The sequence below is a fragment of the Bos taurus genome, chromosome 15, assembly GCF_002263795.3.
Source record: "Bos taurus isolate L1 Dominette 01449 registration number 42190680 breed Hereford chromosome 15, ARS-UCD2.0, whole genome shotgun sequence".
Classification (NCBI taxonomy): domain Eukaryota; kingdom Metazoa; phylum Chordata; class Mammalia; order Artiodactyla; family Bovidae; genus Bos; species Bos taurus.
Genome location: NC_037342.1, coordinates 17,699,896 through 17,722,803, shown reverse-complemented (window position 1 = coordinate 17,722,803; position 22,908 = coordinate 17,699,896). Strand labels below are relative to the sequence as shown.

Below are 22,908 nucleotides of genomic sequence, written 5' to 3'. Positions count from 1 at the left end.
GAATCTTAAACTGAGGTCACAATTTTTACTGCCTTCATTTCCAAGTCAATTTCCACTCACTGCTCAAATCCCAGTTAAAAGTCCAAGGTTGATTTTAGGGTCATTGCCGCTGCTGCTAAGTTGCTTCAGTCGTGTCCGACTCTGTGCGACCCTATAGATAGATGGCAGCCCACCAGGCTCCTCCGTCCACAGGATTCTCTAGGCAAGAATACTGGAGTGGGTTGTCATTTCCTTCTCCATTTAGGGTCATTATGAAGTGCTAAAGACTGAATGACTGCTTCTCTCCAAAGGTCATATGTTGAAACCTAACTCTCGATGTGTCATTACTGGGAGGTGGGGCCTTTAACTTTGGGAGGTAATTAGGTCATGAGAGTGGAACCCTTATGAATGAGATTAGTGCCTTTATAAAGGAGACCCAAAGCCCTTTAAAGTTTCTTTCTGCATGTGAGGACACAGTGAGGTATCAGCGGTCTGCAACCTGAAAGCGGTTCCTCAACAGAACCAACCATGCTGGCACCTTGATCTCAGACTTTGAACCTCCAGAACTATGAGAAATACATCTGTATTGATTTATAAGTCATCCAGTTCACGGTACTTTTTTATAACCACCAAGACTAAGACACAGTCTGTCTTCATAAACTTACTACTAAACTATCTCTAGGTTTGAAATTTAAATACTTCAAAAATTTCAAAATACACACAAAACATTAAATAATTAGTTTTATATTTTTTACTTTGATATAAGATTTAAATTTTGGTAATGACACGGCATATCTAAACAGATGAATGAATGCAGTTTCAGGTTTAAAATTCTGACCTCCTCCAGGCATGACAGCCCTATGCTATCATCAACAGAAAAGATATTCCTGTTAGCTTTCCTTTTGAACTTGAATTTGAAATTTAAAAGAAAGAAGCGGGTTACTTTTTGTATTTCTGATTCCTAAGCCTGGCTAAAATTTACCATTTCACCATGAAATATGTAAATGCACCTATTATAAAAATTTTAATTAAACTCTGAGAAACTACTGAGAAACTATCAGTAGAACATCAACATTTTCTTGATAGGTGAAAGCTTTTATATTACATTTTTATTTTGCAAGAAAATAAATTATACAACTTAAAAAATAAAATCCAAAAATTAAGCAGTTCATCAAAATATTTCAGCCTACTACATACAGAAACTGCTACCATTTAAAATTGTACAGCATTATCATCTCAGTATGTAGTGGCACACATTCAAAATCGTATATACCATACGAGGATAGATTACAACTTAGGAACTCAAATTTGTTCAACACTCCAGACAACGTATATAGTGTAGATGACAGGAAAGCTCTCATTGTAGTGTTTATTTCACCAACATAACATTGGAAGAGTTTTTAAGACAGCATCCCAGTCATTTACATGAAAATAGAAAAAACAAGCTTGAGTTTAAGATAGCAAATCTTTCTGGAAAACTAGCAGATCTTTCACACAAATTGAATTTTTAAAATTTGCCCTTTGAGCAGGGCCAATGACATCCTACTCCAAATAATGCAAAATACTTTTAAACTAGTCCAGTCATATTTTGTATTAAATTTAATAAAAGGTAATTTATTAAGAAAGCTAACATTTCCTTTTTGGAAATTTTAACATTTATGCACAAAATAAGAGTAAAGAGATTTAAATAAAGTTTGCCAGAATGCAGGGATCCCTCCAATAAATGTAAAAATTGGAAGACTTCAGAATTTATTTCAAGATCCTCATTAAATCACTGGAACAGTAATATTCTAAATATTTAACTCATTGTAAGCATTAAAATTGTTCTATATTTTCACTTGGAAAGTTTTGCTTCATATCTTCTTACTCTGGCAATGAGATGGTAATAAAGGTTAGCATTTGCAAGATGGCTTCACCTTTATATTAGAAGATGAATGCTCAAATCTTAAATTAACCTCTGAAGTGTCCTATTGCCATACTGCTCATGAAAAAAATATATACGTATATTTGTATACATTTTCCCTTAACCATGTCAGATTTCATCCCTGCTCAGATAGCACTAATTTTTAGTTCACATTAGAGAAAAGGGACTTATTAATAAAGGATACTAACAGTGATTCTGTACCTTTAGCAAATTGCTGGTAGGTTTTTGTTTCCAGATCCTTTTTTTTTTAATTTTTAATTAGCAAATTTATTGTCAAAATATATTTAAAGAAAATTCAACAATGGAATAGGCACCTTGTCAACTAAATGATTTTCATGAACACCAAATTGTAGTTAGATAAACTTTTGTATACATAAAGAAAAAAATAATGAAAACTGTAAGTCTACAGTATTTGCTGCTGTTCTATTCCCCAATATACAACTAGGACATAATAAGCTATTAAAAAATTTATAAAATTGTATAGAAAACTTTGCTATGGATTTAGAGTTACCCACTTTTGCATTAAATTTACCTTTATAAATCAAAATATCATGGCTCTCATTCTTAAACGACTGAAAAAGATTAGAAATTCCAAACAAGTTTTGAGAACAATTCTGGTTTAAAACATCAACAAATTTTAAACTTTAAGAAACAGACTATAATTTTTCTTTCCATTGCTTCTTCCTTTGGTGTTCCTGTACTGGATAAGCAAATATGCCGATACCAAACTATTTGTTAAACATAAGGGCCACAATTATTACCAAATTATCAGTTTTTTTTAATTTCAAATTTATTCCATTGTTAACAGTCATCTAGTCAAAGAAAACAGTAAGCACTAATTTAGACTAATTTTCACAATATTCTTAGTCATTGCCATATGCTACCTAAGAGTTCAAGTGTAAGATTTTCCTGTGAATTTCACAATAGGTCTTTGACTATAACCAGCAAAACCTTAAATGTTTTAAGTTTGCTTTCCTTCATCAGGCCATCTCACAAAGCCTCTTGGGACTGGGGACAGACTCCATGAAATGCTGTTAAAAGCACTCTACAATAATACTGTATGCTGTTCAACACTCTGGCACTCCATTTTCTACTACCATCAAAATCATTTAAAATATTACTTAATATCAAATAAAATATAATTTGCAAGAAAAGTTTTGAAATGGGCACCACAATGAATAAAATCCATGTTGACCCATTCTTTCCCAGTGGGGAATAAGTTTTCCTTTTTTAAGTTGTTCACGTCCTCAAGTCCAAAAATCTCCATTACTCTGGGTATTCAGTTGCCAGCAACTAAAAAGTTGCTACTTTGGATTGACTGAAAAAAAACAAGTTTAAGTGTTGCCTTCTGAACATTTAAATGTTTACTTTTAAAATATATAAATATACATATACATATTATTTGGCAAGTTTATTGTTCATATTAAGATTGCAACAATTCTGCTTATGCTTTTCAGGTCTATGTTGTGGTTTTTCTTTACCTCCTAGGTGACTGATAATTATTACTTTTTAAAACAGAATGTCTTCCTTTCCAGAAACCTGAGGCTACAAATCCCTAATAATGAGACTTTAAAACTTCAAAGTATTTCTATGCTACAGATTAAGAGGTCAGTTATATAATTGTATTATATTAAAGCAGGAGATTTCTGCCTTGTTTTTTAATGAATTCGAGTGTAGCATAATAAATATTAGGTATATAATATTAAGTGTCTTAGTAAACACTTAATACACGAGTTTTGCTATTTTTGACTCTGAAGTTGAAATGATCTATCTCCATACATTTTTTTAAACAACTAAAATAACAATATGAGCTTCACTTTTTCAAAACAAACTCTCTGGCCATATAAGATAAAAAAAAAAAAAAAAAAAAACACTCCATTTAACAATGAACAACTAAAACAGTAGTCTCCTGCTTAATGAAAGCCAACATTTTTTAGGTGGAAAAATTTACTATCACTTTGAAGTCACCACTAAAATCCAGTTGTTATACTGAAGCAGTGTTTGAACATATGATAATACTAAATACTTTTCATCTATATCTGCCCTGTCCCAATGTTGTGTAGACCAGCTCACTCTTTTGATCAAAAGAAATCAAGAGTGCTATTTCTAGTTTTAATTGCATTTTTTAAAAAAACAAAACACAACAGCATTTTTCAGTGCACAAACATCTGAAGATCCTTCCTTGTGCAAATACATTTTTCTAAGAGAGGAAAAAAAAAGAAAAAAAAAAGCAACAAGAACCCCACTTTCACCCTCCCAACTGTTATTTCTTCTGGTGGGTATAAATCAGGTTTTTAAAAGCTCATAATGGGCTCTTTGTGAATGCAAGTTTCTCCACAAAACAGCATGCTGTTAAAACAGAGTGGTGCAACATGAAAGGAATGCCACCATGCTAACTAATGTGATTGGCAAAATATAGTTGTTTTGTTAGGTAAGGCAGAGATTTTAATATTTATGTAATCAAAGTCCAACTAAACCTTCCCCTAGCACAAACTGTAAGAACTTTCTGCCGAAGCACTCCAAAATTTGGGTTCTTAATATTGTCCATGATATTCAAAATTATGCCATATATATGAAAGTGTTGATATCAGATTCATCTCTTCTGATGTATTTGTGCTCTATTAGCCATTCTATTTGCTCTTTTATCATTTTCTTTTGTGGCAGGAACATGTTTTTCAAAATTTCTACTAATTCAGTCTGCAGCTGAGCATTACTAATTTTCTTTCTCATCTTCATTATTTGTATGATAGCTTCCTAAAAGAAAAAATAAAAATAAAGTATTAAATTATTTTAAGTAAAACAAAACAAAAAATGACTTTTAATGTTTTTTATCCTCTATCCAACATCTATCCAAAGGATTAGCAATCACTGGATTAACCTTGAGACCCGTAACAAACAAAAGTATCTTCTTTTCACTCTGGAAAACAAAATCTGCATATTATGGATATTCTGAAAAATAAGGAAAAGCAAAATTACTCATATCCCTTTTTACATACTTTTCCCCTTGTATTTACAGTTACTTCTTTGTATAGTAGTAGCAGTCAGTTGCTTTAGTTGCTGTTTTAAAAATTAATAATCATTACTTTTTATATACTTATCAGATTAATGAGCTGTACTTATTCTCAAGTACCTTCAGTTTATAATGACTCGACTAAATGGTTCAACTTTCTGGAGGAGTAAGCACTTTTCATCTAAGTCAATCTTATTAATAATTTCCTTGATGATTTAATTACTATTAATCTATATAATATAGATAATTAGAAAATTACTAATTATTCTCTCTTTTGTCTTTTCCAGTACAAGGTCTCTTCTTAGTCAACAAAAGACATCCATCTGCCTTACTGGAGATTAGAATTCATTATAAAAAGTTTGAAAACAGAAATGTGTTAATATTTGCTTTTAAACACTGAAAAACGGAGATTTGCTACAAGGCAATAGGCTTGGGACTCAGGCACTATTCAGTATGAGAAAAGTATACCATCAACTTCCTCTGTACAGACATGAGAATTCCTACACTGCCACTAGCAAGTCAGAAGAATTACTCCTAACAGTATGTCCATATCCACACTCTGGATCACAGGGGTTTATGTCAAGGGTTCAGGGAGAAAGAAGGAAGAGGGAAAAAGTATGTCTTCCTTCAGGCACTTGTACATTACAGAAACCAGTAAGGAGGAAAGAACAATTGTAAATATTCTAATTTCTCTTACTCTAGCTTTGGTAGAGGTGAAAATGATGGCTGTGTTAGAGATGTTAAAAACAGAGATCACAGGGGTTCTGGCCCTGGTCTCATTTAATATGTTGGAGGTCACTTGAAAAGTGGCATGATATGATGGAAATAATTTGCAATTCTGAATTTCTCAGTTTCCATATGATATAGATAGAGTTTAGAGCTCATGGACCTGGCACAGGGCCTTCAGTGGCAGGAAAACATGACCCTGTAGCAGCAGATGATAATAACAGTGTGCCATGTAAGCCAAAGGCCACAAAGAATATGTAACAGAGCCTTAGAGGGCTCAGGAACTCAGTAAGAGCAGACAACAGGCAACCAGACCAGGAAAAGAGGCCATGCAGTCTTACTGCTGGAAAAAAAAATGAACCATAGTTCATTTGCTACAGATATCAGCAATATATAGTAACAAAAAGTTATATTTCCATAGGTGACAGATAAAGCCCTCTATAGCTGACAGAACACTGTCACAACCATATAGACATGATAATCCCTTCACTGTCACTATGAGGTCAAGTGAATTTCTCAACTTCAGTACATCCAGATGCCTCTGTGAAAATAGCAAAGAATGGGGGATGGGTGGAGCAGAATCAGGGAGAAATACAGAAAGTCCAACTATAACTTAAAGGGACAGCTTGGATTAGTAGACTGAGCATAATTATGAATTAGTTTTAGACAAAACAAAAAAACTTCATTTTCTCTGCACATCTTATGTTAATAGTATGACTATACCTGCCCATTTCGTTTCATATCTCAACAGAATCCATCTGGATTTACCCTGGTGTAGCCATAAACTAGGACTATGTCATGCTTTTTCCTCCCAGAAGTAAAATTTTCCGAAATCTCTTACTGAGTAATACATTCCCTTTTCATGGGACATAGAAATCATTTCCTTTATTGCAAAGTTCATCTACACTTATATAGGAGGTTTAATTCTGAGTTACTTTCTTCAGTTAATCTGTTTGTTATACTGTTTCATATTTGTAGATACTTTCATAAGTTTTAATATTTGGCAAGGCAAGTTCCACCACCAACACTTTATATTTTAAGGTTCTTAATCACCCTCATCTATTTATTCTGGTAAAACTGTGAATCCATTTTTAAAATTACAAAAATATTCCTTGTTGAAAATTTTTTAAATTTAATTAATTAATTTATTTTTGGCTTTGCTGGATGACTGTGCAGGTTTTCTCCAGTTGCAGCGAGCTAGGGCTGTTCTCTGTTGCAGCGTGCAGACTTTTGACTGCAGTGGCTTCTCCTGTTGCCAAGCACAGGCTCTAGGCATGTGAGCCTCAGTGGTCGTTGCACATGAGCTCAGTAGTTGTGGCTCCCAGTCTCTGGACACAGGCTCGATAGTTGTGGTACACGGACTTAGCTGTCTCATGGCATGTGGGATCTTCCTGGACCAGAGATCAAATCTGTCTTTCCTGCACTGGCAGGCGTATTCTTTACCACTGAGCCACCAGGAAAACCTCAGTTGAATTTTTATATGATATTCAGCAGACTCATTACTAGTATGGGGTTAATTCAGCCTTATCATTAAAAAATATGGTATTTCACATTAAACAAAAGCCAGATACAAAAGCATATACTGTCTGCTTCCATGTATATGAAGACTGAAGAACAAGCAAAACTAAGCAACAGTGACGGGAATCAGGTAGGTTGAAGGGGGAGATTGGCTGAATGAGAGACATGAGGAAAGAGTGATAGAAATGTTCCATATTTTAATTGAGGTGACAGTCATACAGTGATACACATTTAGCAAAACACATTGAAAACTATGAAATGTGTATTCTATTGTATGTAAATTACACCTCAATAAAAAATATACAGTAAGTAAAAAGGAACATGATCTATTTATTCAAATCTCCTTTTGAATCTCTTAGGTGAAGGCTCCTCTCTTCATATAGGTCTGCTGCTGCTGCGGCTGCTGCGGCTGCTGCTGCTGCTACGTCGTTTCAGTCGTGTCCAACTCTGTGCGATCCCATAGATGGCAGCCCACCAGGATCCCCCATCCCTGGGATTCTCCAGGCAAGAACACTGGAGTGGGTTGCCACTGCCTTCTCCATCATATAGGTCTAACTACTTTTTAAAGAAATGTCTGTGAATTCTATGTTTATCACCAAATAGAAAAGCATTTAATTTTTACTTATCTTTTCTCTGCTCCTTTATTATATCATATAATCTACAAGTACTGAAAAATTTTAATCTTTTCTTTTTTGTTTCATGCTTGATTACATTGGCCAATAGTTTCAAACAATATTAAATGAAAATAGTAAAAGTGGGACAACTTGGTTTTAATTAGTTCTAAAGTTAAAACAGTCATTCATTAGTTTGCAATAGGTATTCTTATCATGTTCAGAAGGTTATCAAAATCCTAGTTTTAAAATGTTTAAAATAATCCCTCATTTCCCATTACAATGGAATCAGAAATCTTAAGATTAAATAAAAATGAAAATACTCAATCCTAGAATTGTAACCTGTCACTGATAATATATATATATTCTCTTTGACATACAGTCAGAGAAGCATAACCTAAAACCAAGGTTTGGCCCAACCAATAGAATCTACCATAGACCATCAAGTCATACAAATACCTCTACCAGCAACTAGGAGAATTCTATTAATATAATTTTTAAATTTCAGGAAAATGAAGTAGCTTTCCCGTTACAAGAGGTTTGAGTACCTACATTTCTTTAATTACAAAAAAAAAGATTTAATGATTAAAAAAAAACAACAACCAACTTTTTCAAAATTTAGACATTCTATCTTAACATTACAAACCTGGGTTCTCAGTATTCTTAGTTGAACTATTCCTTCATTCTCTTCCTCTCTCATTCTTTCTGTAGTGAGCTGCAAGCGTCCAATCAAGTTGATTTTACCCCTTTTCTGAACTTTTGCATTTTTTCTATAAAAAAATTAAATCAAATATTTTACGGTGAAAGGTCTTTTAAACATCATTTTATAGCAACAATGTCTAAGAGAAAATATTTAGAAATATTCTAAAAATTAATATTCAGCATTGCTTAAGGGAAAAATAACAACATATAGCTTTATTAAAATGAACCCTATGTTTTCCCTCAAACATGATCAAAGCTCTGTTAATACTTAAGTATGAGTACACTCCATATAATAACAAAGTAAATATAATTTATTTTGTCATGAAAGTCATTAGATAATTGAAGATATATCAGTTATAATTCAGCATTATCTTCTAATTGGGATCTCAAGGAAATAGTTCTCTGTGTGGATAAAGTTGCTTTAGAGTACAAAAGGATGTTTATTTTAAAGATGAAAAGCAATATGGTGTAAAGTCAGACACCAAAAGTATCCAGTTCATTCAACTAAATGGCATAAATCTAAAGTGACGGCAGCACACAGATATGCTTTAAATATCATGTAAAGAAGGTAATTATTTTCCTAACAATAAAATATCAAAATTCAAACATGCTATTTTTATTTTAGATCAACCAACATAAACCTTACATTAAACTGAACTCCTGGTTCACTGAGAAGAGGGTACCTTCTGTAAAGTCTTTGGGTGAGTTGACTTGAGGTTCATACAATAAAACTTGCCGTTTGAGCTTTGGAAAAGCTACTAAAGACTGTGAAGAATAAAGAAAAAAAAATAGTTTCTATAAACACTATAGAATTCTCAAACATGACCAATATAGATGAGAAAAATTATGAGCACAAATTCTGAATTCAAACTTTTATTTGCTACTTCATAAACATAACAATGTTCATGCATAATGAGGAAAGAGAATGAGAAAAAGAGTTGGTTATGAGGAAACAATAAATGCTCTCTTTACAATAAGACAAACAAAAACAAAACAAAACTAAAGGGATTGATCATATATGACCACAGCAAACACCACTGTCAGTTACAAACCAGCTGTTTCTCTCTAGAGAGTAATTTATTTTGCAACTATTAAGAGGCATATGGACTAGGGGTAAAATTTAGTTTTGAACAGGAGGGCTAATAAGTACATTTTGCGGGGCCTCAAAAGAACCAAAGTTTTCTAATTCTTAAGAGTTTTGGTTATCATAAAAATCACTGAACAACATTCTCAATACGAAATCTTTGGTCATGCTTTTTCACAGGTAACATTTAAATAACAACTGAATCTTTCTCTCTCTTTTTTGCCATTCGGGCTCAGTAACTTTCATGTTTTCAATTTCTTATTGTTCCATAAGTAATTCACTAGTGTGCTTTTCTTGGTTAAAAGTCATTTGATTGTTATGAATTCATAAATTTATTATAACACAAGACAATACCTATTTCCTGCTATGTGAGAGGACACAACTAAAAAAAAAAAACATAAAAACAAACCAACCCATAAAGTCCTCCTAAGCTCAGCATCAGGGAGTTCAGTTGCAAGTTTTAGATTTTCAAAGCTGATTTTCTCTCTGGGTCTTTGGTTCCATGCAAACAATACAGCCAGCTGAAACGTAGTTACCTCCAAATCATATTGGCCTACTTCATTCTTAAATGTTATCTATAATAGATAAAATAATTTTAAAAATAAGAATCTCTTTATGAGGATTACCATTTATCTACTATAATATCTCTTATATGAGATTATATATAAAAGACTGGTAGTTATCTTCCAATATCCATTCTTCCTTTCTTACATGGTAATAAAAATTTCAGCAGACCTTAATGACTATCCAAAATAAAGGCTCATCTCTCAGCTTTCCTGCACAAAATGTGGCCATGTGACTAAGTTCTGGCCAATGAGATTTGAGTAGAAATAATAGGAGAATCTTCCAGAAGTTGCCATTAAAGGAAATTATACCATTACATCTTTCGTCTCCTGTTGGCCTAGAACACAGACATAGTGAGAGGATCATACTGGATTCTGCAGGCAAGGGAATACCTTAAGGATGGTGCTATAACCAATAGTTTATGTCCCTAACAAATTCATGGAACAGATCCACTATACCTGATCAAACTTTCACTTGCAAGAAAAGGAAAGATCTACCTTGTTTGAACAAATCTTATTTGGAGTCTTGCTACAACCAAACCAATATCTGAACTAACACACCATCTACTTACAATTCCATTTGACATGAGATGATGCCAATGTAATTTTCTTCCACTATGGTTCTTTTTGTAGAATTCTTCTACTTCAGGTATCAAATCCTCCAGTTCAGTAGGAAGTGAGACAAAGACTTTTTCAGAGCTTCTTGACCAGGCACCAGCATTCAGAATTTTTATATTAACTGAATCAGCTATAGGAATGTATGTCAGAAAATATAAAGCAAATAATCTTAACAATGGATAAAACTCAAAATACATAGACAGTGGGTAAACTTTGGTGTAAAATAAACAGTACTCTAAAGATTTTGTTAAAAGTGTCTTTTTGTTTCAAAGATCCAACCAGTCCATTCTGAAGGAGATCAACCCTGGGATTTCTTTGGAAGGAATGATGCTAAAGCTGAAACTCCAGTACTTTGGCCACCTCATGCGAAGAGTTGACTCACTGGAAAATATTGTGATGCTGGAAGGGATTGGGGGCAGGAGGAGAAGGGGACAAGAGAGGATGAGATAGCTGGATGGCATCACTGACTCGATGGACGTGAGTCTGAGTGAACTCTGGGAGTTGGTGATGGACAGGGAGGCCTCGCGTGTTGCAATTCATGGGGTCGCAAAGAGTCGGACATGACTGAGCGACTGAACTGAACTGAACTGAAGAGTTAGTAAACCTAATTTCTGCTTTGCAGGATATCTTCAAGGAATGTGGACTTAGAAACATACTTGTATTGATTGCTGCTTAGGTCTATTTTTAATTTACTAGAAAACAAAGTTTTTTTTAAGTTTTTTAAATGTATGTAATTATAAAATAATACCTGGTAACGCCAATTTATTGTTTTTGTGCATTTCCTTAAAAGCTTGGTTCAAATCTTCAGATACTTTTATGTCCTGAAACATTCTAGCAAGCTTGTTTACATAATCTGCTGGCATACCAACTTCCTATGAAAAGCAAAGACAGAAGAAGTAATAAATGATATATTAGGAAAAATTTTAATGGAAAACTAAATTTTATATGCTTTAATACAAAATTCTTCTTCTCTTATATTTATATTTATAATCCAATACCTATTAAATTTGATTCTTTGAGACTACACAGAATATACAGGCAATTCTGGCTTTTTGTGCACCATTCTAAAATGCATGAATTTCAGGTACCACAGTGTAGTGAAATAATACCAGTACCTCAACAACACTGCTCAACTTTCAATTACCATTATACATTAAATTTGAGTAAGGCATAAAGCTCAAACTTTACTTCTAGCTCTTCATTATACAAACCACTAACAAAGAGCACATCCATCAATGACTAATCACAGTATTTCTTTCAAAATCTGTTAGTCATCTGTTTATTCAGTTCACCCACAGACAGCAAAGATGTAGCTTTGTTGCACCCATGTCCTCAACTGATAAATCATGTGATATTTTACAAAAATGGGTAACTGAGAGAAGTCAAGAAAGATGATAAAAATACAGACAAAAAAGAGAGAAAATAATGTTGTAATGAAAATAAAGCAGAACGTAAATGGAGCTTTAGAAGAAAGGGCTGACAGTGACTGTAATGTCTGTTGATAAATAGGTATAGAAACTTAATGAAGGCAAATAATCAACATAAGTGAAAAAAGTGGTATTGACTAAAAAAAAAAAAATAGATGAGGAAGTGATGCCAGCAAAAACTCTGTAAAATCAAAAGTTTGGAAGGTGACTCAAACTTACAAAGAGTATGACAACTCTTCAAAATAAACAAAAGGTGCTCACTAAGTAACTTGTCACTCACATGACAAGAAAATAAGTACTAGTCAAACTACTCTTCATTTTAGTAACAGTGCTATTGAGATATAAATCATCTATCTCAAAATTTGCCCTTTTAAAGTATATAATTAATCAGGTTTTAGTATACTGAAAGAGTTATGCAACTATCACCAGTATCTAACTTTAGAACATTTTCATCATCACCAAAAGAAACTCTGTACTTACTAGCAATCACTACCATATTCCTCTACTCTTCCATTTCTGGTAATTATTTATATTTTGTCTCAACAGATTTGGCTACTTTGTATTGGGGGAATCATACTGTATGTGAAACCAACCCTGAATACTCATTGGAACAACTGATACTGAAGCTGAAGTTCCAACACTTTGCCACCTCATGTGAACAGCGGACTCAGTGAAAAAGACTCACTAGGAAAGGCAGAAGGAGAAGAGGGTGACAGAGAATGAGATGGCCGGATGGAATCACCGATGCAGTGGACAAACTTGGGCAAACTCTGGGAGATAGTGAGGGACATGGAAGCCTGGTGTTGCAAACAGTCAGATAAGACTGGGTGACAGACAACAACTGTATGTGGTGTTTTGTGAATGGCTTCTTTTGCTTAGCATAGTATTTTCAAAGTTCATCCATGTTGCATGTATCAGTACTTAATTTCTTTTTATTGCCAAAGATATTCAACTCAGTTCAGTTCTGTTGCTCAGTCGTGTCCAACTCTTTGTGACACCAAGAACGCCAGGCCTCCCTGTCCATCACCAACTCCCAGAGTCCACCCAAACCCATGTCCATCGAGTCAGTGATGCCATCCAACCATCTCATCCTCTGTCGTCCCCTTCTCCTCCTGCCCTCAATCTTTCCCAGAATCAGGGTCTTTTCAAATGAGTCAGCTCTTTGCATCAGGTGGCCAACGTATTGGAGTTTCAGCTTCAACATCAGTCCTACCAATGAACACCTAGGAATGATCTCCTTTAGGATGGACAGGTTGGATCTCCCTGCAGTCCATGGGACTCTTAAGAGTCTTCTCCAACACCACAGTTCAAAAGCATCAATTCTTCGGCGCTCAGCTTTCTTCACAGTCCAACTCTCACATCCACACATGATCACTGGAAAAACCATAGCCTTTACTAGACAGACCTTTGTTGGCAAATTAATGTCTCTGCTTTTCAATATGCTGTCTAGGTTGGTCATAACTTTCCTTCCAAGGAGTAAGCGTCTTTTAATTTTATGGCTGCAGTCACCATGTGCAGCGATTTTGGAGCCCAAAAAAATAAAGTCAGCCACTGTTCCCACACCTATTTGCTATAAAGTGATGGGACCCGATGCCATGATCTTTGTTTTCTGAATGTTGAGCTTTAAGCCAACTTTTTCACTCTCCTCTTTCATCAAGAGGCTCTTTAGTTCCTCTTCACTTTCTGCCATAAGGGTGGTGTCATCTGCATATCTCAGGTTATTGATATTTCTCCCAGCAATCTTGATTCCAGCTTGTGCTTCTTCCAGACCAGCATTTCTCATGATGTACTCTGCATATAAGTTACATAAGCAGGGTGACAATATACAGCCTTGACGAACTCCTTTTCCTATTTGGAACCAGTCTGTTGTTCCATGTTCAGTTCTAACTGTTGCTTCCTGACCTGCATACAGATTTCTCAAGAGGCAGGTCAGGTGGTCTGGTATTCCCATCTCGTTCAGGATTTTCCGTAGTTTATCATGATCCACACAGTCAAAGGTTTTGGCATAGTCAATAAAGCAGAAATAGATGTTTTTCTGGAATTCTCTTGCTTTTTCGATGATCCAGCGGATGTTGGCAATTTGATCTCTGGTTCCTCTGCCCTTTCTAAAACCAGCTTAAACATCTGGAAGTTCATGGTTCACATATTGCTGAAGCCTGGCTTGGAGAATTTTAAGCATCACAGACAGCTAGCCAATCTGATCACATGGACCACTGCCTTCTCTAACTCAATGAAACTAAGCCATGCTGTAGGGGCCACCCAAGACCGACAAGTCATGGTGGAGAGATCTGACAGAATATGGTCCACTGGAGAAGGGAATGGCAAACCACTTCAGTATTCTTGCCTTGAGAACCCCATGAACAGTATGAAAAGGCAAAAAGATAGGACACTGAAAGATTAACTTCCCAGGTTGATAGGTGCCCAATATGCTACTGGAAATTAGTGGAGAAATAACTCCACAAAGAATGAAGGGATGGAGCCAAAGCAAAAACAACACCCAGTTGTGAATGGGACTGGTGATAGAAGCAAGGTTTTATGCTGTAAAGAGCAATATTGCATAGGAACCTGAAATGTTAGGTCCATGAATCAAAGCTAATTGTAAGTGGTCAAACAGGAGATGGCAAGAGTGAACGTCAACATTCTAGGAATCAGTGAACTAAGATGGACTGGAATGGGTAAATTTAACTCAGACAACCATTGTATCTACTACCGTGGGCAGGAATGCCTTAGAAGAAATGGAGTAGCCATCATCGTCAACAAAAGCGTCCAAAATGCAGTACTTGGATGCAATCTCAAAAATGACAGAATGATCTCTGTTCGCTTCCAAGGCAAACCATTCAATATCACAGTAATCCAAGTCTATGCCCCAACCAGTAACGCTGAAGAAGCTGAACAGTTCTATGAAGACCTACAAGACCTTCTAGAACTAACACCCAAAAAAGATGTCCTTTTCATTACAGGGGACTGGAATGCAAAAGTAGGAAGTCAAGAAACACCTGGAGTAACAGGCAAATTTGGCCTTGGAGTACAGAATGACGCAGGGCAAAGGCTAATAGAATTCTGCCAAGAGAACGCACTGGTCATAGCAAACACCCTCTTCCAACAACACAAGAGAAGACTCTACACATGGACATAACCAGAATGGTCAACACCAAAATCAGATTGATTATATTCTTTGCAGTCAAAGATGGAGAAGCTCTATACAGTCAGCAAAAACAAGACCGGGAGCTGACTGTGGCTCGGATCATGAACTCCTTGTTGCCAAATTCAGACTGAAATTGAAGAAAGTGGAGAAAACCACTAGACCATTCCACTATATTAGACTAAACCATATTTTATCTATTTATCAGCTGATTGACCTTTGGGTTCTTTTCACTTTTTAGCTATTATGAATAATGATGCTATGAATATTCATGTACGAGTTTTTATGTGTTCATATGTTTTTATTTCTCATAAGCGGAATTATCTAGGAGTAGAATTGCCAGGTCAACACTATGTTTGGCTTTCTGAGGAACTGTCAGTTTTCCAAAGTTGCTGCACCATTTTACACTCCTATCAGCAATGCATGAGGGTTCCAATTTCTCCTCTTCCTCGCCAATATTTGTTATGGTCTGAATTTTCAGCTATCCCAGTGGAAGTAAAGTGGCATCTTATTGTGGCTTTGATTTGCATTTCTCTACTGACTAATGATGTTGAACATCTTTGCATGCACTTATTATACATTTGCATATCTTTGTGAAGAAATGTATACTATTCTAATACTTTGTCCATTTTTAACTGATTGTCTTCACTGTTGGGTTGTAAGAGTTCTTTATATATTCTAGATACAATATCAGACATGTGAATTTCAAATACTTTATAACAGATAATAAGAGTTTCTAATATTTTGACAAAAATTTCCAAGTCATAAAACATTGGCACCAATAATTCCCCAGTGATTGTTTATATTAAGATAACCTGCACAGTAATTTTTACTATCCCACACTACCATGCAAAGCAGGGCTATTTGCAAATCTTTAATGTAAAATACACATATAAATGAAAAGCACATATATATATATATATATAAAAAATACAAACATGCATACAATTATATACATATTTTACTATCATATATTAATATAATATTTATAACACCATGTATATAAATCAAAGACATTCACTTATGGTATGCTAATATAACTCAAATTCCACTAAAATGAACTGAAAGGAACAGATTTAAAGCATTTTAATATGGGAATTTGACCATAATTAGTACTCATTAACTTTTCCTTTATAGGTGTATTTATTTACAAACATCTCAATGGCTAAACATTGAGTACTAAACTTATCTTAAAATTGGCTAAACATTGAGTACTAAACTTATCTTAAAATTGGCTAAACATTGAGTACTAAACTTATCTTAAAATTGAAGTGATTTGTCCTTTAGCTTATTTAATAAGGTCAGTTCAATGAGGGTGGAGATACAAAAGAGTGAAACAACAGAAGCAAAGGAAGAGCAAAGGCACTTCGCTCTTTATTAACAAAATATATTTTATTTTATATAATTGATGCTATAGTCTTATAAAATGTTCCCTATTTCTTCAACATTAAAATATCACCAAAATTCATTACTTACGAATACATATGAACCATATGCTATCTTAAGAAAATCAAATAGTTTTAAAAATTTTACTTACTCTTAGCCACTCTACCATATTCTCTTCAATTTCACTATCAGCAGAGATGTCTAATATAAGACGTCGTGTCAAATGAGCTTTGTGATATCTCATAAAAACGTCTTTGTTTTGTACGTATTTAAGTACCAAGAGCTGTATAGAAAACAAAGTTATTTTCAATATACACACACTCTTAGCCATTCCTTTCTCACTTGGACTTTTCTATATCCCTTGTTGTCAAAATTCAGAGATTTATATAAGCATATACAGATAGAGGCCTACTAAATTGCCCATCTCTGAAAAACAACCAGTCCTGATAGACTACTTTAATACTTCTTCAAGATGTTAGCAAACTTGAGACTATAACCAAATAGCCTTTAGGTCCTAGAAACATCAATTTTTGTGATTTTACATAATATGTGACAAAACTTTATATGAAAATCAGTAGTTCCCCCCTACATTTTTTTCTTCTATGTTTCTTCTTCATTTTATTCTGACACTAATCTGCCCTCTAACCACCACTCCACCCCACTTTTTGGCTGTGCTGTGCAGCTTGTGGGGGTCTTAGTTCCCTGACCAGAGACTGAGCCTGGGCCCAGACAGTGAAAGCTGTAAGTCCTAACCACTGAACCACCAGGGTATTCCCTTTCTTTTTTTCTTTTTATTTATTTTATTTATTTTTTTTTACTTTACAATATTGTATTGGTTTTGCCATACACTGACATGAATCCGCCATGGGTGTACAGGTATTCCCCATCCTGCACCCCCCTCCCACCTCCCTCCCTATCCCATCCCTCTGGGTCATCCCAATGCACCAGCCCCGAGCACCCTGTATCATTCATCGAACCTGGACTGGTGATCTGTTTCACATATGATAATATACATGTTTCATTGTTATTCTCTCAGATCATCCCACCCTCACTCACCCTCTCCCACAGAGTCCAAAAGACTGTTCTATTCATCAGTGTCTCTTTTGCTCTCTTGCATACAGGGTTATTGTTACCATCTTTCTAAATTCCATATATATGCGTTAGTATACTGTATTGGTGTTTTTCTTTCTGGCTTATTACTTCACTCTGTATAACAGGCTCCAGTTTCATCCACCCCATTAGAACTGATTCAAATGTATTCTTTTTAATGGCTGAGTAAAATTCCATTGTGTATATGTACCATAGCTTTCTTATCCATTCATCCGCTGATGGACATCTAAGTTGCTTCCATGTCCTGGCTATTATAAACAGTGCTGCGATGAACACTGGGGTACACGTGTCTCTTTCAATTCTGGTTTCCTCAGTGTGTATGCCCAGCAGTGGGATTGCTGGGTCATATGGCAGTTCTATTTCCAGTTTTTTAAGGAATCTCCACACTGTTCTCCATACTAGTGGCTGTACTAGTTTGCATTCCCATCAACAGTGTAAGAGAGTTCCCTTTTTTCCACACCCTCTCCAGCATTTATTGCTTGTAGACTTTTGGATAGCAGCCATTCTGACTGGCATGAAATGGTAGGGTATTCCCTTTCTAACCCTAACCCTTTTCTCTACATCTTCACTTACTAATTTTTTCCTCTTTGATGTCCTTGGCTTATATCATATTACAACAACAAGCAGAGATAAACAAATATAAAAGCAACTAACTTTTTATCTATACTCATTTATCCATGGTTATCTATTTTGGGCCCTCACAAAAAAGAAGTGAAAAACTCCCAGTCTCTCAATTGGGGATCCAAACACCACCAGCTAGCTCTGTTTTTCCTTTTGCTGTCCTTTAATAGGAATTAGAATTTAATTGACTTTTAAAAAAGAATCAAGAAAGGGGAAGAATTAAATGCTATTTCCTTTTCTGGCAGCTATAGTGTAAACATTTTCAGTAAAAAAACCAAAGAGGTCTTTACTGGCAAAATTTCATAATATTAGTTGCTTATAGGTATATATTTTAAAGAAAAACTGATGCTATCACAGAAAGCTTTATAATCAAAACACAAATTCAAAGATAATTACAAATTTGAAGTTAGAAAAAATTACGTACCACTTCTTTAAGCTTTGCTTCAATCTCTTCCGAGGTTAGCTTTTTGCTTAATGGCGTTTTTCTTAGCAACATGTCACAGTAATTGGCAAGCAGCTCAGGGCATTTTGATTCAGGCTGAGTTTTTAATCCTACCCTAAAAAACACATTAAAAGCAGGTGATTAAAAATGATTGAATCTGCAAATATTTTTTCTAAAGCCAATTTTTCACAGATTTGTTATGTTCTATAAATCCGGTGGGACTAGGGTGAGGAAGTCTACACTGAGGTTGCATAGCTCAAGAAGGCACTCACTCTTGGGCTCCTGTAAGTACACTTACAGAACACTGACAGAGATCTCCTTGAATTTTGTGAGCTACATGCTTCCTAGCCTCATTCTAGAGGCAGCTTTGCCAATAATCTTTAAAAGATTTTATTCAGATGCTGCTAAAATAGTATTGAAAACTGTGTAAATCCTTGTATACTCACAGCAAAAGTCGCTCACTCGTGTCTGACTTTTTGTGACCCCATGGACTATACAGTCCATGGAATTCTCAGGCCAGAATACTGGAGTGGGTAGCCTTTCCCTTCTCCAGGGGATCTTCCCAACCCAGGATCAAACCCAGGTCTCCCACATTGCAGGCAGATTCTTTACCAGCTGAGCCACAAGGGAAGCCCAAGAAGACTGGAGTGGGTAGCCTATCCCTTCTCCAGCGGATCTTCCTGACCCAGGAATAGACCCGGGGTCTCCTGCATTTTAGGTGGATTCTTTTACCAACTGAGCTATCAGGGAAGCCTTGTATACTTATAAGTTAACAATTAAAACTTTTTTGTTTTAAAGCACTCAGTGTTCAGTTTATTAGCAAGATGTCACACAATATCCTCTTCTGCTTTTCACTGACCTGACTCAGAACATCAATTAAAAATAGGTTAAAATAAAACTGTTACTTTACTCTTTGAAACATATCAAATGTAACCTAAATTTCACAGTAATATATCTATCATTATCCATTAAAAAAAAAAAAACTATAAACAAACTTTCCTTAAACAATGAACTTATATCACTATTTCACTTTCCCAACAAAACTTTAAAACCAGTGTATTGTATTTTATGCTTCAGTCTTTTATTCTTTACCCTACTTCTCTAAGCTATATATGTAAATAAAATTCAAGATTTAAAGATTGTATATATATAAAATTTAACTGTTATCAGAAATTGTAAGTACACAACATAACAAAACAATGTAATTATATTGTGTATGTGTATAAAACATGCATGTGCAAAATTTTTTTGTCTAATGAAGTAGATGTAACGTTTTTTCCCCTTCCAATTATAAACTCAGGAATGATCAATTTTACTTCTACTTAAAAAAAAATTATTTATGGCTGTGCTGGGTCTTTGCTGCTGCACACAGCCTTTCTCTGATTGCAAGGAGTGGGGGCTACTACTTAGCTGCAGCATGAGGGCATCTCATTGTGGTGGCTTCTCTTGTTGCAGAGCATGGGCTCTAACGCATATGGGCTCAGTAGTTGTTTTGCATTGGCTTAGTTGCCCCATGGCATGTGGAAATCTTCCTGGACCAGGGATCGAACCTGTGCTCTCTGCATTGGCAGGCAGATTCTTAACCAATGGACCACCTGGAAGTCTTGCTGCTGCTGCTGCTGTTAAGTCAGTTCAGTCATGTCCGACTCTGTGCAATCCCGTGGACGGCAGCCCATCAGGCTCTGCCGGCCCTGGGATTCTCCAGGCAAGAACACTGGAGTGGGCTGCCATTTCCTTCTCCAATGAGTGAAAGTGAAGTTGCTCAGTAGTGTCCAACTCTTTGCAACCCCATGGACTGCAGCCCACCAGGCTCCTCTGTCCATGGGATTTGCCAGGCAAGAGTACTGGAGTGGGGTGCCATTGCCTTCTCTGACCTGGAAGTCCTACACCTACTTTAAAAAATACATAAATATTTAATATTTATTTGGTTGCTTCAAGTCTCAGTTGAAGCATGTGGGATTTTTGTTGCGTCATGTGGGATCTTTCCTCGTAGCGCATGGACTCTAGTTATGGCTTGTGGGCTTAGTTGCTCTGTTTGTAGGACCTTAGTTCCACAACCAGGGATCAAATCCATTTCCTCAGCATTGCAAGGCGGATTCTTTTTTTTTTTTTTTTTTTGAATGTGAATTTCAGATGTCTAAAAAATTATTTATTTCTCTAAAATTCAAATTAACTGTCTTGGGTTTTGTCAGGCAATCCTTTTTTTTTTTAATAGTAATGTGGAGTTATAATTAATTCACAGGAAGCTTTTTTTGTTGTTTTTTTTTTTTTTTTAATTTTACTGTGCTTTGCTTTAGTGAACTTTATAGATACATGTTTTTTTTTTTTCCTTGTTAATTTTCTGTTTAGTTGATCTATCCATAGGTGTGAGTGGGGTATTAAAGTCTCCCACTATTATTGTGTTATTGTTAATTTCTCCTTTCATACTTGTTAGCATTTGTCTTACATACTGCGGTGCTCCCATGTTGGGTGGATATATATTTATAATTGTTATATCTTCTTCTTGGATTGATCCTTTGATCATTATGTAGTGACCTTCTTTGTCTCTTTTCACAGCCTTTGTTTTAAAGTCTAATTTATCTGATACGAGTATTGTGACTCCTGCTTTCTTTTGGTCCCTATTTGCATGGAAAATCTTTTTCCAGCCCTTCACTTTCAGTCTGTATGTGTCCCCTGTTTTGAGGTGGGTCTCTTGTAGACAACATATGTAGGGGTCTTGTTTTTGTATCCATTCAGCCAGTCTTTGTCTTTTGGTTGGGGCATTCAACCCATTTATGTTTAAGGTAATTACTGATAAGTATGATCCCGTTGCCATTTACTTTATTGTTTTGGGTTCGAGTTTATACACCATTTTTGTGTTTCCTGTCTAGAGAATATCCTTTAGTATTTGTTGGAGAGCTGGTTTGGTGGTGCAGAATTCTCTCAGCTTTTGCTTGTCTGAAAAGCTTTTGATTTCTCCTTCATACTTAAATGAGATCCTTGCTGGGTACAATAATCTGGGCTGTAGGTTATTTTCTTTCATCTTTTTAAGTATGTCTTGCCATTCCCTCCTGGCTTGAAGAGTTTCTATTGAAAGATCAGCTGTTATCCTTATGGGAATTCCCTTGTGTGTTATTTGTTGTTTTTCCCTTGCTGCTTTTAATATTTGTTCTTTGTGTTTGATCTTTGTTAATTTGATTAATATGTGTCTTGGGGTGTTTCTCCTTGGGTTTATCCTGTTTGGGACTCTCTGGGTTTCTTGGACTTGGGTGATTATTTCCTTCCCCATTTTAGGGAAGTTTTCAACTATTATCTCCTCAAGTATTTTCTCATGGTCTTTCTTTTTGTCTTCTTCTTCTGGAACCCCTATGATTCGAATGTTGTAGCGTTTAATATTGTCCTGGAGGTCTCTGAGATTGTCCTCATTTCTTTTAATTCGTTTTTCTTTTATCCTCTCTGATTCATTTATTTCTACCATTCTATCTTCTAATTCACTAATCCTATCTTCTGCCTCTGTTATTCTACTATTTGTTGCCTCCAGAGTGTTTTTAATTTCATTTATTGCATTATTCATTATATATTGACTCTTTTTTATTTCTTCTAGGTCCTTGTTAAACCTTTCTTGCATCTTCTCAATCCTTGTCTCCAGGCTATTTATCTGTGATTCCACTTTAATTTCAAGATTTTGGATCAATTTCACTATCATTATTTGGAATTCTTTATCAGGTAGATTCCCTATCTCTTCCTCTTTTGTTTGGTTTGGTGGGCATTTATCCTGTTCCTTTATCTGCTGGGTATTCCTCTGTCTCTTCATCTTGTTTAAATTGCTGAGTTTGGGAGTCCTTTCTGTATTCTGGCAGTTTGTGGAGTTCTCTTTATTGTGGCGTTTCCTCGCTGTGTGTGGGTATGTAGAGGTGGCTTGTCAAGGTTTCCTGGTTAGGGAAGCTTGTGTCGGTGTTCTGGTGGGTGGAGCTGTATTTCTTCTCTTTGTTCAGTCGCGCTGTGGGGAGGGAGGGAGGGATGCTGCAAACAAATGACACTGGCGTGCGCTCGCAGTGCCTCAGCC

At 35.5% G+C, this 22,908-nt stretch overlaps 1 protein-coding gene across 4 annotated transcripts in view; it reads right to left on the bottom strand.

The window, feature by feature from the left end:
* Positions 1–1,066: 1,066 nt before the first annotated feature.
* CUL5 (cullin 5) overlaps positions 1,067–22,908 on the bottom strand; it is a 130,177-nt gene continuing 108,335 nt past the window's right edge. For all 4 annotated transcript variants that reach the window (XM_005215787.4, XM_002692966.6, XM_024975725.2 and 1 more), the window contains 8 exons: positions 18,846–18,978; positions 16,842–16,973; positions 11,484–11,607; positions 10,690–10,865; positions 9,968–10,129; positions 9,117–9,235; positions 8,415–8,538; positions 1,067–4,657 (listed from right to left, as the gene is read on the bottom strand). In XM_005215787.4, coding sequence (XP_005215844.1) covers positions 4,463–4,657; positions 8,415–8,538; positions 9,117–9,235; positions 9,968–10,129; positions 10,690–10,865; positions 11,484–11,607; positions 16,842–16,973; positions 18,846–18,978 — 1,165 coding nt within the window. In that variant the 3' untranslated portion in view covers positions 1,067–4,462. The remainder of the gene's footprint in view (positions 4,658–8,414; positions 8,539–9,116; positions 9,236–9,967; positions 10,130–10,689; positions 10,866–11,483; positions 11,608–16,841; positions 16,974–18,845; positions 18,979–22,908) is intronic.